Consider the following 19,660-nt stretch of genomic DNA (forward strand, 5'->3'; position numbering starts at 1 on the left):
CACCTGTGATTTGAACATTATGTAGGTTATTTCTCTTTTTGAAATGCTCAAACCATCCAGCACTAGTGTGGAATTCTTCTTTTCCATCATTGAAAGCCCTTTCTTTGAAGGTTGCTTTTGGTGCAACTTAATGCTTTTGATTTAATAAGGTCAATGCTTAGTAGGATTCATTTTTGGTTACAATTTTCAATCCAGTAGAAAGAATTCTCTCTAATTCAGTCATTATAATACTTGGATTTCGAGTGGTCTGCATGCATGATAGACTTGAAGCAGCTTTGCTTAAATTGCTCTTATAGTTGATTCACCCATTTTTGTGTTCTTGTCCTGTCTTTTTTTTTTCTGAGACTCACCATGTTCATGTTTCTTTATTATTTCAAGTTTTCTTCCAATGAGATTACTTTTCAGATCATTTTCACACTTCCACTTTTTTGCTCACTAATTCTTTTACTCATGATGAATGGTTGGGAAAATTCTTTAAAATAAAAAGTAACAAAAACAATTGCAAAGGAGGCATGAGATATGATCATCAAAATGCTATGTAATTAGCAGATGATAAATTCTGGTGGTAAATTTGTAATGTAGTGTTCATGGAAATAGTGTAGTATGCCATTAAAAAATAACTCTGTAAAATGTCTTAAATCATTAACTAAATTATCTTATCCTGGTTAGTGATTTTTTTAAATAGTTAGCCATAAAAAATGTATAGATAGAAAATTTTAAAAATCTGTAACATTTATTTTTAAGATGCATATAGGTGCGCTGATTGAATTTTAGAGATGTATTAAATTGCCTTTGGGTATAGAAAAAACAATGACGCACTAATTGAAAATGCACTAATCAGAGACACATTAATCAAGGGATTGCTGTATTAGTTTTGGATCAAAATTTTCATTTTAGTCTACATTCCACGAGAATGAAATTGCTTATATGTAGCCAGCCAACTCACTCCTGTGTTAAATCTGCCTGCAATTTGGATAGGACAGTAAACCTAGAAGAGAAGTGGACTGCTGCTACCTGATTAGCATTTCCTCTATGATATATTAAAACCAGCCAGTGTGTAAAAAGGTTCTGTCAGTTTGAAGCTGGGGTTGACATTTGACTGATAGGTATTTTTATATATTATGCATTATCAGCCCTTAATATTAAGACACATTTTTTTATTGACTTTGACATAGTGCTCTCTTTTTGTTTCAGTATTATTAAATTAAATGGAAAAATAATCATTTTTCCATATGCACATGCATGATAAATTTTTATTTTGTATATTTGTTTATTTATTATTTTTATTTTTTGCAGTTAAAGTACCATTTCATGATTGTGGGATTTGATGCTTATCATGATTCTAGCCAGAAAGGACATTCTGCTGGTGGTTTTGTATCAAGTCTAAATAATGAATTAACAAAATGGTATTCTCAGGTTTCATTTCATAAAACTGTGGTAGCACAAGAGTTGTCTGATCATTTGCAAGTCCACATGTCACGTAAGTAATTTTGTATGCTGTTGCAGTATGTTAAAAAAATAAGCACATGTATTTATCAGTTTATATTTTTCCAACTTGCAGCATCTCAAAATTAATGTATTTTTGCATTATTTATCAGCAAATTACCTAATGAAGGTGTCTGGGTCAATACATATAGATGTACTATTTTATGCTTTGTCAGCTTTTCATTTGGTCATATGTCTGGTTATTCCTATCCATTACTGTGATATCTCAGTTATGGATGTAGGAATGGATCTCTGAGTAATGGATAGGAAAGTAGGACATATTAAAAACCCTAATAAACTTGCATGTTATCCCATTTATTTATATTTTTTAAAATAAGCTTTCCCTTTTGCATTTTCTAAAACAAAACTTGTTATGCCACATACACGAAATGTGTTTTGGTATTTGGAATGGTAAATGGCATGTCTTATTCCAAATGACATTGAACTTTGTCAAGCTTCGGATCATATGACTATTTACAAATGGTAAAATTGCTTGTTATATACATCTTTTCTGTGGAATCAGAAGAAAAAGATATTGATATACAGCTTCTACAATTTTTTGGTACAGAAAGAAATACATTAACATGAATACTGCTAAAATATTTTTTTTATTGTAATAAATGCCTATATTTTATGATCCATACAAGATAAAGAATACAAAGAAGCAAATGAAAACCTTTGAGAATTGTAAAATTTGCATTTCACCTCAAAAGAAACAGATATTAAAATTCATTCATAATAAAATCAATAGAAAACCAAGTAAAAAGAAGCAGAACTGCATAAAACACTTACAGCAACTGACAAAGACTTTCTCAGAGTCCATCAGGAACACAGCGGCCATAAATGCTTTCCATTGGTTTCTTATCCTTTGAACTATTTGCTAACTTTTGCTGAACTATTGGTCTTAGTTCAGCAGAACTCTTCTCACATTCCATTAAAGTCTATATCCTTCGTGTATTTTTAGGATGGCCAGACTTTCTCTTTCCTTGTGGATTCCATTTCAGGACTACATGACAGATTTGTCCAGCCCAATCCATCTAATTTCAAGGTTGACTGTTTTGCTAATTTATTCTTTTTTTTAGCTGAGCTAAAGACAGTATGTGCTACTATTAGTCTTTACTGAGGCATTTGATCAGATACCACATGAAATACCACTTTCTAATACCACATGGGTATTAGAAAATGGTATGTTGTGGATGTGAATCTACCAGATTTAAGGTGCACCCAAGGGATCAGTAATTGGACCCTTGTTTTTCATTCTATGCATTAATGCTATTGGGAAGGACCTGACAGGAGATGTTCAATTGTTTGCTGATATTGCAAAAGATAGGCAGGGCAATCAAGGATGCTGTTAAATATACTGATATACAGCACTTAAATGATTTGGATGACTGAAACAGTGGACAAATGATAATGGCTGTCAATTTCACTGTTAATAAGTGTAAAGTTATGTATTTTGAAGTGATGAAATTTCCGACAGCATATTATATTAGTGGGATTGTGCTACAAGAAACTGGTGCTAGGGATTTTGGAGTTATGGTGGACAGGAAATTGAAGTTCAAATGTCACATTGCAAAAATACAACTCAGGATGATTGTGATGTTGAAACAAACATTGACATGTCAAGATAGTCATTTTGCCTCTTATAAGGCTTGATGTGCTATTGTACCTGGATTACTGTGCATAGATTTGGTCTCACATTAGATAAAGAAGCTGTGAAAATGGTGCAGCAAAGATATCAGGATTATGGAATGTAGATTACAAGGACAGATTGTGTGTGGACTTGCAGACACTGGTAAACAGGAGAAATTGGAGTGATATGATAGAGGTCTATAAACTTCTAAAAGAGTGTTATAGGGTTATCAAATAATGAAATTTTTCATTATATGGGATGGTGGGGAGAGGACAAGAGGTATATCTTGCATTATTTTATGTACTGATGTGCCCAACCCATCTCCATTTTGAAATGTAACTGATGATGATGTCGTCCTGAATGGGAGTGTATGTATCCTATCTTTAACTGTCACACCAAGCATATTCATTTCTACTCCTCTGGGTGACTTTCAATTTGTGAATCATATTTTGAGTTAAGTTTCAGTTTATCTGCCATATGTAATTATGTATGGATAATATTGCATTTTTATATATTATTATTTTATTATGCATCTACTTGCTCTGTGGTAGCCTTTTAAGATTATCTTTAGGTTTTTATTCATCACTTTACTTGTGATTATGTTGTTTTCGTTTTCTGATGTTTATTTTTAGTCCATATAAATTACAGCTCTGTTAGTTTAATAACCACCTAGTCTAGCCATAAATACAGTTACAACTAGAACAGGATTTAAGGGAGATTGCATAACTGTCATTTTTGAGCTTGTTTAACAACCTCCTGTGTGGAATCCTCTTAAAAATGTCACAGCAAAATCTGCTTGCTTTCCTACTGTTGTGTACATACATATCTCATCATATCCTTGTGCCTATAAAAATGCTTTGTGACCACCTAATAATTTAATAACCAAATAGAAGTCATTACTTTGTATCATTTCTATATGAGAGGTTGCAGAACCCTTCAGTACACTGGTGCCATATATGGATGAGAAGGAATCTTATGTTTTTTAAACAACTGGGGATTGTAGTCCTTGGAGAAGACTGTTCCAGAATACAGAGGAAGAAGGAATGAAAGAGGAGGATGAGAAGTTGGTCATGTTACATGGAGCTGGACAGTAAACAGATGTTGATCAACAGGCTGCTCATGCATTTATAGCTTGTGAGAAAGTGGAGGAATGGTGTAAGTCCAGTGAAACTTTGCCTGGATGTCATTGCACATGCATACCATCCTGCTTATTTAGAAGTCTGAAGTGGCTTGAAAACATTCTGTCTGGTCCTTGTAGCAGGGTTTATGGATTATTTAATCCTTAGTCCACTCTCAGTACAAATATACTATAGGTTTATAAAGTTTTTTGTAAGTTGGTGGATAGGTAGGTTTCATATAAGGTAACTATTGCTATAGGGTGTTATGGAATCATTATAGAGCAGTTTTTATTTTGAATGTGTTAATTTTATTACACTATTTATATATATATTTTTCTTTTTTTCCAGAGGCACTCAAAAGATATCATGCAGAAAATGGTGCAGTTCCAGAATTAGTAGTATTCTATAGGGATGGTGTTGGTGATGGGCAGGTGGCACATGTTACTGATTATGAGCTTCCGCAAATTATAGCTGCTTTCAAGAATATGCAGGGAGATTATGAGTAAGTCTCTCTCTCTCTCTCTCTCTTTCTTTCTCACTCACATGTGTGCATGAAAGTGCAATAACTGGACTTCGTTACATCATGCTTTTCCATTGAGAAAATGGAATGGATTGCTACTAATAACTTTTCTTGAGTATTGGTAGTAAATACAGAACATTGTTTTGCAAAATAGGATTGATATATCCAAAACCAATAATAGGGGGAAAAAACATTCAATATTAATTAAAATAAGAGATTCAGTGCATTGCCTCACAGAAAAATTCCCTTTGAAATAGCGAAGTATTATCTGTTTCAAAGCTGCTGTGAATAGGTAACTTTCAGTCAGAGGGGGGGGTCAGAATCTCCAATCAAAATTGGAGACATTAATCTTAGCTCTTTACTTTATGCAGATGATGTTATATTTTTAAAATAAATCCAGTACAAGTCTACAAGATTCCCTGACTAACTGTTGTAATAGATTTGGTATGGCGATCAGCAATAACAAGACAAAGGCAATGAAAATAGACAGAAGCATTGAAAATATTAACTGCATTGTGAATGGAGAACTTATACAATATACAAGTAAAACATTTCAGCTACTTAGGCACGAGGAAGTCAACTGAATAAATTTATATGAATAAGAGAGAAATGAGTATATGTATAATGCATTATTCAAGCCAATTTTAACTTATGGATTTGAGAGCTGGGTTAGAAATAAAACACTTGATCAAAGACTAGAGACCACAGATATGAGAGCTGTGAAAGATTACAGGCGTGAGCGGATGGCATCAATGGCAATATCATATTAAAAAGGAGGATATTAGGAAAGAACTTGACATTGTTAGCATTCAGGAATGTATTAGCAGAACTAATCTCAGGTGTATGGTCACTTGAACAGAATGTGAGAGGAAATATTAGCAAAACAAGTGTTCTCTGCCAGGTTGGCAGGAAAAAAAGCTCCCCAGAGGAAGAACACGATATAGGTGGATTGATACAGTAAAAAGTGCCTTAAATGATAGAAAGCTCCCCAGAGGAAGAACACGATATAGGTGGATTGATACAGTAAAAAGTGCCTTAAATGATAGAAATATAAGATCTGATAATGTTGCAGTCTTGACAGGTAACAGATTGATTTGGAGGAAAATTGTAGATAGGAAGTTAGTAATGATGTAAGTTTTTCATGTAGTACTATCATATCCTGTACATCCCTTGAAGTTACATTTAAAGAATTTGATGATAATGAGAGCTAGTTGTAGCTGGCATTTGGATAGAAAATAACTTGCACTTTACAAGACATTATAGTCTTGTTCTCATTCTTTACTCAGACGTGCACAATATTTCTTCATATGCAAAATATTTTGTTAAGGATGAAAATAAAAATAAAATTTCTTGTCAAGTATAATTTACTTTCTGATTCAGCATAGAAAGAGGTGGGGGATGAAAATAAAAATATAATTTCTTGTCAAGTATAATTTACTTTCTGATTCAGCATAGAAAGAGGTGGGGGATGACTATTTGGAGAATTCGCTGCAGTAGCATATTCTATAGTGGAAATGTTTAATGAATATTTCTTCACAAATGTGTATATTTCATACATGTGGGTGTTTGGGTAGTTAAAACAGAGTAGTTGGGAAATAACAGGAACAAACAATTTTGACAAGATATTTCTTTGAATGATTAATACCAGGTTTTAACTCAGATTTTTTTTTTTATATACTTGTATTTCCTCTACTGTTTCACTGTCTATATGGCTAACAATGTCATTGGTAAGTTGCTTAACATAAGTAAAAATTGACAAAAAAAATTAAACATTTTCTAAGTTGAAAAGACTGGAATGATAGTTTAATCATGAGTGTCATTAGACATGTTATGTGAAATCTCTGCATTGTTGCGTAAACTCTGTTATTGCTGGCATAGGGAATGGTCTTTAATAATACACATCAATTAATGACTTTCATATGTTCTTGAAGGAACATTCCTTAATTTCTATTTAGTGTGCCCTCTTTGAGCAAATGACCTTGGAGGACTCCTGGTGTGTGTGTGTGTGTAATTATTTTGGGATATGGCATTAATAATGACTAGTCAGTGTCATGAACAAATCTGAGAGATACTTTTCATTATTATTAGCTTTGCTCTATTCTCTAAATTTTCCCAAAGCATTTTCTACATGTATATCATCATTTCTAAGTTGCTATTTGAAATATGAACCAGATTTTTCCTTTTTCTTTGTCAACTGACTTCTACTGAAATAAATTCCTGCACTTCTTCCTTAATTGAAAACTTATTGGGAACTATTTTCCTTATTTTCAAATTATTCAGTTTGATACTTGCCAACTTTATTTTATGATATTGCTTGCTATTGAAGATAATTCTCTTTTTAGGTTGAATACTGTGTTGTTTCAGAAGAATCTTACCTGTCTTTGTTTTGGTAATACCAATTATGTCAGTGTGATGCTTTTCTAATTATTTAGCAGAAGAGGAAACCGAGCCCCCCAAAGTCTTCATAGTGTGTGTTGGGGGGGGGGGGGGGGGCTTGGCTGATGAATTTGCCTCTTTTAATAAAGCAATTCATTTGTTTAAGAAAATGGATCCTATCGTGGAGAAATTTAGCAAAGCATACAGTGTGGTATTGCTTGCTCCAGAGAAATTTATGCAGAAAAGAAAAAAGCAAACTGTGTAAATTAGTTGAATGTATTGTACAAATTTTTTAAAGAAGTCCACTCCTGCTGTCATCTAACCAATTGAAGATGCACCTACACCTTCCACAAGTTATATTTCTGCTGAACCATCCTCAGAATTTTTTTGCAGTTACTGAATTTGAAGATTTGTTATTGATTACCTACTCTCCCTTGTCTTATCTGAATTATCCAATGAATAAAGCAGCATTTTAATGAATTCTTATTGCTCCATGTGTTTTCAGCTGCTTATCTTACTATTAAGTGCACAGGAGCACTCAAGTTTCATTATTTATTACAGTACTGTATTACATTCGTTTTATGTTACAATTTGCATAATATCACTGTCAACAAGTAAAATTAGTTAAAAAAAAAAAAATAACAAAATAGACACCTACACATTTTGGCAATTCAAGCATGTTAGTTTAATATATTCAGATAATGATTTAGGGTTGTGCACCTGAAACTTCCCTAAAATTCTTAAATACATCTGGAAGAGAACAGTTTGGCTCATAGATGATCCCTCTTACAGATTCACTTCAACATCTCTCTCATAAATGCAATGTTTCAGCATTATATCTATTCTACAGAAACTTTACTCATCATTGCTCCACTTAACTGGCAGCCATTATTCTTCCACTTCTTGTTGTGCCTGTTGAAACAAGAGCACCAGCTGCCCAGCATCCCTTTTCAGTGCAACTGCAAATACACTCAACCTCCTCTTTCTTTTTTTTTTTTATCTATCCCTATCCTCTGGAACAGCTTATCATGAAAGAAGAAAAGTGAAATTTCTGTTTGTCTTCATCTATACCCCATACATGATACACTGATGTGCTTATAGGTCCTTAGACCTCTTGTATATGGGATCATTTTATATATAGTTTGTCTTATAAATAGGTAGAAGCAATGAAAACATGCTTCTGCCTATTTTCATGAGTGATGAACTTATAGAATGAGAATGAAATTAGTCAAAACACTAAACTAGTATACATGAGTGTTCAAACCAATTTTAACTTATGAATTTGAAAGCTGGGTTAGAAGACGTCTGAGAAAGATTAATGGAATGAATAGATGGTTTCAATGGCAGTATATTAAAAATGAGGATATTAGGAAAGGACTTAACATTGGTAGCATTTAAGAATGTGTTAGCAGAGCTAATATCAGATGGTATGGTCACTTAAACAGAATGGGAAAGGAAAGATTAACAAAACACATGTTCTTTGCCAGATTGGGGGGAGGGGGAACAGAGTAAAACCAAGAGGTGGATTGATACAGTAAAAAATGCCTTAGAAGACAGAAATATAAGATCTAATGTTGGAGTTTTGACAGATAACAGATTAATTTGTAAGAAAATTGTTGATTGGAAGTTAGTAATGGTGTATCTTTTTCATGTAGTACTATGATAATATCAGGTATGCCCCTTGAGGGTACATATCAGGAATTTGATAATGATGTATTTGAAAGCTAATATGTCAAAACTTTAGTGTGAACAGACAGTTTTTGAATGTAAAGGGTTTGATATCCTTGTTTTATTCACCTTCTTTTAATTTATTGCAATTTTACTGTGCTTGAACATGTTATTTTCTTATATTCTGCCTTCAATTAAAAAACAAGCTAACTTGTAGTGTGCTTTCCTTTTAAGCTTTTTTTGCAGAAAAAGCAGTTTTTTTTTCTGATTTTTGACTATACATTTTTCATTAGCATATTTTTAGTTACCTTATTTTTATTTCAGACCAAAATTTTTGTTTATAATTGTGAATAAAAGGATAACTACTCGCTTCTTTAAACCTGTTAATGGTAGACGATTTGTCAATCCATTTCCTGGAACTGTAATTGATAATACAGTAACAAAGCCAGACAGGTGGGTGATTTTTGTATTGCAAAAAAAAAAAAAGTTACTTTATGTTAGATGTATTACATTATTTGCTAAGAGGTCATATTGTGTACTTATGATTTTTTTTTCACCTTATACCATGCTAAGAAGTCATTATTTACTTTTTTTTATTTATGATTTGTATTTTTAACATTTTTTATTGCCTTAATGACTATTAATATGATTGGTTATTGATGTTGCTTATACTTTTTGAAGTGTCATTCCATAGTTACTGCGATTTTAATTCATGTTTATTCCAAAAGGGAGGAGGATTCTCTAGAAGCCATTATCATATTTTCATATATTATCATGGTGGCCTAGTCGTTAGTTTATCTGGATTCCAACTGGCAGGCTGTGAGTTTGAATCCCGCTGCTAGGCATAGATGTTCATGATTGCCTTTAGGTGGTAGATGAATTTCATCACAAGGTTTGACACCATTTCCTACCTAATTGGGGTCTTCAAAAAGTTTCATATTTGGTGTCTGGAGCAGGGTTTCTGGTTTATATTAAAAAAAAAAAAAAAAAAAAAGTAGATTGAAGTTGCATTAAAATTTACCAGCAACGTGGTATTGCTTTTTTAGAAAATTTACATTCGATTTCTGTATAATCTGATTTCCAGTAGCCTGAATGAAATAATCTTGAGAAATAGGCATACTGTTGCTGAATCATCTTACTTACATTGTTGCTATGTTCATATTAACATATTGAATTATTAAAGCTGCACTGTACAGTGCTTTTTTCTGGCAATAATTTCCTGTTTAGCAATTTATTAGTATAATTTTGAGTATAAAATATTTAGTGATTCATCAAATACTTGTCTTTGTCAGTATTTTCTATCTCTTTACTAAAAAGAAAAAAGAAATACTAAAATGACCAGAGTAATTCTTGCATTAGCAGCTTTTCTAAATGCATTTTATGTTCTTCCAGGCATAGAGTGAATACCAAAGAATATAGAGGAAGACACTTTTTGGGGGTAGGGGAGTAAAATATGCTGAGTATGCTCAGAATTCAAGTCAGGCATCTGACTGGATATCAACTGTTGGTCTTCATATTACTGCTACCATAGAAGAAACAATGACAGAGCCATTAGAAGATTACTGATTAGTGTGGATGTTATTGAACATGGTTATTCCTTATGAAAGGAAAGACTCAAACCAGTGACTGAATAATCAGTATGGATATTGCTGGAGGATTTTTACACATATGGAATGAGACTATCTCCTTACAATTGCTGTTACAACAGTTGGAGAAGGAATCTTCTTTCAAATAGCATTGGTGATAGGAGTTTCCATGTTAAAAAATGGTAAATGTTTATAAATGTAGAGAACTGTTTCTCAATTTAGAACCAATAGTAACGGTCATCATCAATTTCATGATATGTACCCTCATGGGATACATATCATGAAATGTACTCCATGAGGGTGTTCAGGCTACTGGGACAGCACCACATGATTGAGTTTACATTATTAATAATCTCCTATCGACAGTTTTCTTCCATATTAGTAAATTACTTGTCAACACTCCCATATTGTCATATCAGTCCACCTTGTCTTTAGTACTACTCTGGATCTTTTTCTTCTCCCATTCTATTTAAGTGACCATATCACCATAGATTAGTCTTGCTCACATATTCTTGAATACAAACAATGTCAAGTTCCTTCCTGTCTTCATTTTTAATATGATTCTGCCATTGATGCTATTTGTTCAGGCCTCTAATTTTTCTAAGAACCCTCATATTTGTGGTCTCTAATCTTTGATCAAGTGCTTTATTTCTAATTCAACTCAGATCCATAGCTTAAAATTGGATTGAATGCTTGTCTTGCATACTGCTAGTTTAGTGTTTTCACTGATATCTCCCTTATTCCATATAAGTGTATTCAACTGGCTCTCCACCTTACCTTTTGCTTATTCTGTTGCCTATTTCCAGATTTAACTTGCCATTGCAGTTATTTAGGCATGATAAAAATTGTGCCTAAATAACTGAAATATTTTCCTTGTTCTCTGCGTTCAGAATGCAGCTGAAGTTTTCTATGTTCTTGCCTGTATACATCATTTTGGGTTTTTTTTTATTGCCTATTTTCATGTCAAATTTGTTAAGTTATTCAATTTAGTTAGATTCCTGGAGACTTGCATTGGATGCATTTAGGAGTACAGTATCATTTGTATAAAGCAAACAGCTAAGTTTGACACCTCCCAATTTTAATATCAGCTTTAATGCTGCTTTCTTTCATTATGTGATCCATATGGGTGATGAATAAGAGTGGAAATCATGTGCATTTTTGTCTTACACCTGATTTTACATCAAACTGTATTCCTGTATCCATTTCTAACTTAAGACTTAAATATTAACCATCTTGAGCATGTGTAGCTCAGTGGATGTGGCGTTTGCACACCACGGCGCTTGACCGCACGAAGGAAGACTTGGTTTCGAGTCTAGTCGGCGACTAGAGGAAATTTTTCTAAGCCTTTTTTTCGACCAGTTCCCGAGTTAGTCGATCTCTGGCACGGGCAAGCGGGTTTTTCGTCCCGCAAACTCAAGAAAATCGACCGTAGAACCCACATTATTTCAGACATTAAATATGTTGTGTTAGGGTTAGGGACCACGAGATGGTGGCACCCGTTGAGCCGTCTCTCTTCGCTGTGTACCGCTTAATTAGTGATAGCCTTGAGCCATCTATCTCTGATTGGGTACCAGTGGAGATTGAACTGCCCACTCAGTCTCCAAAAGTTAGATAGGGCTAAATGGCCTCGCCTACTCCTCGTATAACGGAATAAAAAGGCGTTAGCTGATTTTTTTTTTAATTTTTTTATATTGACCATCTTTTCCATTTAGCCCATACAACTAATGTTTTGAAAAGCTTCTTCCTGGTCACCTTGTCATATGCCTTTTCCAGATCTACAAAACTATAACATGATTTCTCAACTATTTATCATGAAGTGAAAATTTGATGCATAAATCTTACCTGGAACACTGAATAGAGAAATTCCTCTGTAATTCTCACATTCTGCTTTTATCTCTCTTTTTTATGGGAACTATGAGAGAGCTCTACTCCAAACATATGGAATACAAACTTCTAACCAGGCTCTCTGAATTATGCAGTGTAGCCACTACAAAACTTTTATACCTCCACATTTGAGCATTTCTGTTCATTATTATCTACTCCTTTTCTTGAAATGTGGAAATCTGCCTTTTCACATGTCAAGTTTTTGATGGTTTTTTCCTATTGATATGTACTCCTGTTTGCATTTCTCTTGAAAAGTTTCTACCACTACTTGTTTCGTTTAACTCTCTTTCCAAGTAATTACTCCAGAAATCTAGATATCCTTATTTTCAGTTTTCATGTCACCTTTATCATCTCTGATTCCTTTTGCAATACTCTTTCCTCCATTTCTAGGCATTTTCAATAGCCTCCATAACACTTTGCCACTTTCCTGATATTTATTTTCTATGTCCTTACCGGTCTTCCCATAACTTTTGTTTAACTAGTTTTACACATGTTTTGCATTATTACATTTTTCTCTTTATTCTTTTAGGGCATCTGCTGACTTTTCTTGCTAGGAACTTTTGGTATGCTTTCTTCTTTTCCAGAACTGCTTTTTTAACTTCTTCTGTCCACTGTGGTGTTCTTATTTTTTCTATCCTTGCAGACAACTTCACCACATACCTCCTAAGCTCAATCAATCAATCAATCAATGTCTTAAGAGTTTGCCACTGAGCCTCCAAGGTTTGGTTCTTGTTTTTAATTTGTTTCATTTTTTTCTTCAATAATGTTTGTATAGTTGAGTCTATAATTTACTTCTAAAAGCTGCCCAACTTTAATTCTTTTTAAAACTTTCTTACACACTATTCTTTTTGATGCAATATCCATTTTTATCCTGCTTAGTAATAAGTGATAGTTACTTCCAATTTCATATCTCTATTTCTGTACACTCTTGTGTCCTAAACAAACATAAAGATATGACTATCAAGAATGACATAGTATGGGGCTTTTCTTATTTCTCGTGTCTTCTCTCCATGTGAACTTGTGCACATCTTTATGTTGAAACATGGTGTTAATAATGACTAGTCCATATGCTGAGCAGAAGTCCAGTAAATACTTATTATTATTATTATTATTATTAGCTTTGTCCTTTTCTCCAAATTTTCCCAAAATGTTGCTATATGCCTGGTGGGATTCAATTCCTACTGTTGTTTAAATCTCCAGTAACTATACCTTTTCCATTCTTTTTGTAAGCTGCAACTTGAAAATTTTCTCCATCTCTTCTTCTGGGGGACCATAGGCACGGATTAGTTTCATTGCCCATTTCCTCATTTTTAAGTTTGCCCATATAATTCAACTTCTTGATCGGAAGGCAGTTTCAAGTATATCTTCATGTTTAGTGTTGTAACTACAAATGGTTTATTTATTTATTATTATTATTATTTTGTGGACTAGCAACCATATCCAATTGTTTACTGCACATAATATTTGTACTGATTTTTTTTTTTTTTTTTTTTTTCAAGTAACCACTTTTTCGAGAGCACCTTTCTTAGACACGTTTTTACTGTGTGGGATGTAAACGTTTGATTTGTTTAGCTGCTGTAGTTCTGGTTTTAGCAGGTTCTTGTTAAAACCAGCAAAAGCCATATTTATGTACATACAAAACTTTGATCTCTTAAATTTCCATTAATATTATGTAGATTGTAAGAAACAATATGATCCCAATCCATAAGTGCAAAAGCAAACATCCTCCAGTAATATCCACACTATAGTTTAATTAAGCCCCTCCTTTCATAAGGAAAGGCTTATGCTTAGTAATATATGTTCACACTAATAGTCAATAATCAGACAGCCAGTTTCATTAGGAAGTACCATCAGGAAAAGTCATGTAATTATGCAATTACATGATATATTAAATTCCATACATGAAATATGCAATTTTAAGCATATTTTGCAAGCAAAAGATTTCATTTCATCCTTATTTCTTCTTGGGATAATTTACCCTCTTTCATGTCACAAACATCATTCGTAATCTCTTTCAGCCTCAGAACATCTGTATTGAAGACTTGATAAATCCCAAATCTGTCCATTTTTAGAATACTCTTTTCATGTTTTATTATAATACACAAATCTCACTAAAAGAGCTTTGTTCTGTCCAGAACAGATCACACCCACATCTTTCTTAGCCTCTAAAAAGTTGCAGTTTGCAGTCCAACATTCATACACTGCTTACTTTCAAATACTCTCCATATGTACCTCTGTTCTCTATAGAAAGTTTTACTGTTGGTTTTTTACAAAGTATATATACTTGAAAAGAAATTTATGTTGTTTTAATCCATTACCTGTAATCTTTCTTCATTTTGGATGCTGAAGCAATTGATGTTAATTCAACACTATTTACCAGTAGTCTACTGTGTATCATCACCTAAATTCTTTGCTGTCACTGCTGTTAATATCTTGTTACATGCCTTGTCTTTTCTCATGTGAGTTATAGCTTTCATCTCGAGAACAAATGGTGATATATATATATATATATATATATATATATATATATATATATATATATATATATATATATATATATCATCACACATGAGAGGCTGAAGAATCTATAGCAAACTGATGCTAGTTGTAGGCAAGAGTCAAGGTGAAGGAACTTGATTTTTAGAGCTGGAAGTTGTCGTCATTAGGAGCACTTGTGAACAAAGACTATTCCTTAGAATAGAGGTTTGGAAGGAAAGAGGAAGAGACAATATCTTGAGGAGCTGAAATTAGAATTTTAAAAGGATGTTGGGTAGCTTCTGCTTGCATTTTATAAGGCTTAGTGGAAAGTGGAAGAATGATAGATGCCAGTTCAGTGGAGTGTCCATGAAAGTATATGTAGAAGATATACAGTGTGGAACATACATCTGAGTAACACTGGTTGAAATGATTAGTGTGAGAAAGCTCATTGATTCCAAACCAAACTGCTGTCCTCTTTGCACAGCATTAAGAATTTTTTGTAGGAGATATTTGTGCCGAGAAAGAGTAGAGGTAAATGTTGGATTGAGATTTGTTTTAAGAGTAAGGGAAAGTGAATTCAGTCCCATGTGCACAAAATCGTGATTAAGGAGGGAGAGAAAGAGACAACAGGACTGTGTCATGGTAGCATTTGAAGGTAAGTAGGTTCTCCTCATCCCATTGAAGAATGACAATTTTATTTAGTCTCTTTTTGTAGGATTATTTCTAATTAAATATATAATTAACTTCTGCAACCAAATATGAATAGTAAAATTAATACTTGCACAAATGACCATCTTATTAATTTTGAATTACTTCAATGAGATATATGATAGCCATTGCATTATTAATAGTTAGTGAGCATCCTGTGATATGACTGATTAGACTCCATGAAGATGCCTGTGTAGTAGTAGTAATAATTTTTTCTTTGAACATAGTTGAAGAAATGCAAACCATGGTAAATAGTGATCTTCAGAAAATAAGATTAGTTTCACGCAAATAAACTTGGTCTGCACGCCACAAAAATAAAATATGTAACTTTTATAATATCCTAAAAATAGCAAACGTTATTTGGCTGATGTCTTCCCTGCATGTATTTTGGTAGCACTGAAGTACACAGGAGTATTGTCATCTCATTGAAGAATAGTGAAGAAATCAGAATTTAAGATATTTATTATTGGAAAATCTCAAGGCTTCTAGTGATTAGGTGTTGCAAGGTTTGTCAGATGAAGAGGTACTGTCATCAGCGTAGCTATCAGTAGCATTTGAAGCAAGTGAGAGCAAGTTTTTTGCAGGAGGAAGAGATTGAGTACAAAGCCCTGGAGTACTCCTGTTGATAGCAAAATCCCAGGAGAGGAAACTATCTGCCATGACACATGAATGACCATGTAGGTGATGAATGCTAGATGATCAATTTATGGATCAAGAGGAGAAGAATCCATATTGCTAGTCATTATTTGTGGGCTTTTAAATAGTGTGGAAGTTTGCTGTTGATATTCATGATTTTTAAGAGAACAGAAGTGAGTGCAATTTGACTGCAGTGTGCTGGCTAATTTTTACATCCATTCTTTGGAACTGGCTGAAATTTCTTCTGAAAAACTACAAGTGACATGAGTAAGTAGTTCTTGGTGGTGTGGTCATCAAAGCAGGAATTAGAAGAAAAGAGTGATGCTAGTATAGTTCGCCCACCGTTTCCAGGTCCCTGCTTCGCGTCTTTCCAAGAATAGTCGATTCATGCTGAAGGGGAGAAAAAAATGAAGGACGTCCGAATTGGTCGCCAACACGCGAAATCACGTGCTTTATAGGTAAAATTTTCCAACTGTTATACAAGCAACATAGTTAACTACAATAATCATAAAAGAGAAGTTAATTTTCCCACCGGTAATAATAAACAACTCATCCCACAATATGGGCTGATTACCCTATTATCGGAATGGATTCTTCTTTTTCTGAGATGCACAGAAGTGTCGAGGGACCTCAAATCGGTGGGCGAACTATAATTAAGCCTTTTCTTTGGGTAATGTTACAATAGTACCATCTGGATGAGCAAGTGGTAACAATGTAAGTGGGCAGAAGTTATTCCAAGTGGCCTTAGCTAGGGACCAGAATGCTTGATTGCCATAAGAACAGGAGGCAAGTTTGTGGCATTTGGCCCTTTCAAAATTGATGTATTTAGATGTATTGAGGATTTAATGTAGTTATTGCAAACTGCAGTATATGCTGAGTGTGATGCTAAAGTTTGTCTCAAGAGTATCAAGCCATTCATGATATGCCCCCCCCCCCCCCTTTCATGGATTGCCTTGGATGTAGGGTGGAATGAGGGATGAAGGCACTCTAGTTAGAATTTTTTGTTTGGTCTGAGCAGGTGTCATGTTCAGGAGAACTGAAGCAGTAATCAGACCTTCATGACTTCTACTTCATAGGAAGAGGTAGAAGTTATGGAGGTTGCATTTGGCATCCCTTGTGGTGCTAGAGAACAGAAAACTGCAAATAGCTGGATGTAGGTTGTTTGAAAATGAAAAACTTAGTTTAGTTTGATTAGTTTGTGTTCTGAGTTACCAGAAGAATTGACACTGACAGTATATTTAGAAGGGGTGGGGGGAGGTTGGCAGGATTAGGGTTGTTTGGTATTCTGGTTAGGAGGTGGACCATCTTGGTCCACTTCGTAACTGGAATACCTCAGTGGAACCTGAGAAGTGAAACCAATTTGAGTTATCACACTGAAGTCCTCAAGGAAGATGATCTCTTACTATTTGGATATTTTGACTGCAGAAGGTCAAGCTTTAGAGATGAGTACTTGAAGAGGCAGAGTGGTTATGGGAATTTAGGAGTGATAGATTACATACTAGTGAATGCAACACAGAGGAGATGCAAGATTTTGCATTTTTACATGCACTGTCACTTCTGATTAATGCACATTTGTGTGTGCTGTCCTTGTGGCAGAAGGAATTGCATAAGGTGTAGATTTTGACAGTAGTTATTGAGGTTGCCAGCTGAGATTTCATTTGAAATAATAATTCTGGTTTTGTGATGTTGATCCGAGTATTTAGCCTAGTGGCTGTGCACTTCTCAACCATATGCCTAGGGAAGGAGTGTCCTAGGTTCAATTCCTGTCTGTGACGTGAGGAGCTGAAGGATCTTCTTCAGCCATAGCCAAGTTAGCTGGTCTTGGGCGTGGACAGTAGGGTTTTTCCCCAGTTTATCCTGGAGTTTTTCATTCCGCAAAGCAGGCAAACAACCGGCCTTGAGAACTCAACATTACAGGACATAGGATACACAGGGGCGTAGGGCTTGACCACCTTATCCTGTGAACAGTTTGAGGTTTGTTGATTAATAAGTCCTTGACATCGCAAAGTAAAAGAGGGTAAAAAGGAAGATGAGATGATGTTGATGCATGTTACTGTTCTTAGGTTGCACGTATGATTTTTTCCAAAATTTTGTACTGTAATGTAAAAAAAAAAAAAGATTGTAAAAGTTGTAAAAGCTTGGGTGTTTTTGCACTGCAAGGTTTGTCAGATGGGTAATGACAACATTACAGCAATCCCATGATTAATGGGATTTAATTGAAAATGCACTAATCAAATATACTGCTCAAAATAATTAGAAGATATTTTGGTTTTCTTGTAAATTATAAAGTCATAAAAATAATTTACAAATGTAATACAATTTGTAATAAATATCAATTATTTAAACAATATCTCATCAATTACACTCTATTCATAAGTAAGAAATATTTATTTATGTATAAAGTACCCAATAGTTATAATTATTTGCAGAAATTTATAATTATCTGGCAGAAACTAAAATATCTCCTAATTCTTTTGAGAAGTATATAATAACCTACGGAAAAAAGTGTAATTCATTCGGCCTAGTTAAAGGAAAACCATGAAGCTCAAAGACAATAAAACATTCAGAATATAAATTTATTAGTCTACTTAACAAAGAACTGAGCTAACGTACTTTGGCGCATAATCTTTTTTTCATACAACTAACAGTATAGCTCTATTGCCTTTTCTATTTTTGCAAATTTTACTGCTTCTCTCTTCATCATGGTCAGACTCAGCATTGCTGCTTAAAAACTTCCATTGTGCAAAAAATATTTTCAAATTGTTTCTGGGAAATCTCTTTTTTGCTAACCATCAGTGGTTAAATTTTCTTCAGGATCTTCCTGCTGTGCATCTAAATTTAGCAGGATGGAATCACTCAATTCCTCAGGACGAGATTTAATTAACTCTTGGATGTTATCATTGTCAATCTCATCAAAAACCAATTCATTCCCGATGTAGGCAATTTCCACAAGAACTATTCATTTCATTTGAAAAGTCTAAAATCATTTGCACAATGTGGAAGAATGTGCTTCTTCCAAATGGCTTGCATATTGCTAGCAGTAATTTCATTCCAAGATTGATGAATATTTTCAATACATTATATTTCTTCCAGAATTCTATTAATGTCAGAATTCACTCCAGATGCTGCTTCTGTTGCCTGTTTAAATGTTCTTCTCAGGTAGTATGCCTTAAAGGTTGCAATAATCCCCTGATCCATAAGTTGTGTAAGAGAAGTTGTATTTGGCAGTAAAAATATCACTAATGTTCTCACACAATAAATCAAGAGAAGTAGGGTGACCAGTGTGTCTAACATAAGCAGAGCTTTAAAATCAAGATTATTTTGTTTGCAAAAATTCTCATGTATGAGAATTTTTGCAATGTGTGCAACTTTTGGACAAAAATAACTTGTAAACTGTCTTTTGAATAAAGCTTTGGTAATCCGTGCTTTCTTGTTAGACTTCGAAATAATGGGGATGGAAGCTTGATTAATGCCTTTGAGGGCCCTAGGATTTTGTGCCTTATAAATTATCATGGGTTTTAACTTTAGATCACCTTCGGCATTGCCACCTAATAGAAGAGGCATTCTA

General features: G+C 33.9%; 1 protein-coding gene across 2 annotated transcripts in view; it reads left to right on the forward strand.

Annotated features, from left to right (window-relative positions):
• aub (piwi like RNA-mediated gene silencing protein aubergine) overlaps positions 1-19,660 on the forward strand; it is a 196,283-nt gene that overhangs the window by 148,259 nt on the left and 28,364 nt on the right. For both annotated transcript variants that reach the window (XM_090400335.1, XM_090400336.1), the window contains exons 15-17: positions 1,297-1,480; positions 4,585-4,738; positions 9,125-9,253. In XM_090400335.1, coding sequence (XP_090256461.1) covers positions 1,297-1,480; positions 4,585-4,738; positions 9,125-9,253 — 467 coding nt within the window. The remainder of the gene's footprint in view (positions 1-1,296; positions 1,481-4,584; positions 4,739-9,124; positions 9,254-19,660) is intronic.

Source organism: Typopeltis vanoorti, chromosome 11 (assembly GCF_054136105.1).
Source record: "Typopeltis vanoorti isolate ZY-2024b chromosome 11, IOZ_Tvanoo_1.0, whole genome shotgun sequence".
NCBI lineage: Eukaryota > Metazoa > Arthropoda > Arachnida > Uropygi > Thelyphonidae > Typopeltis > Typopeltis vanoorti.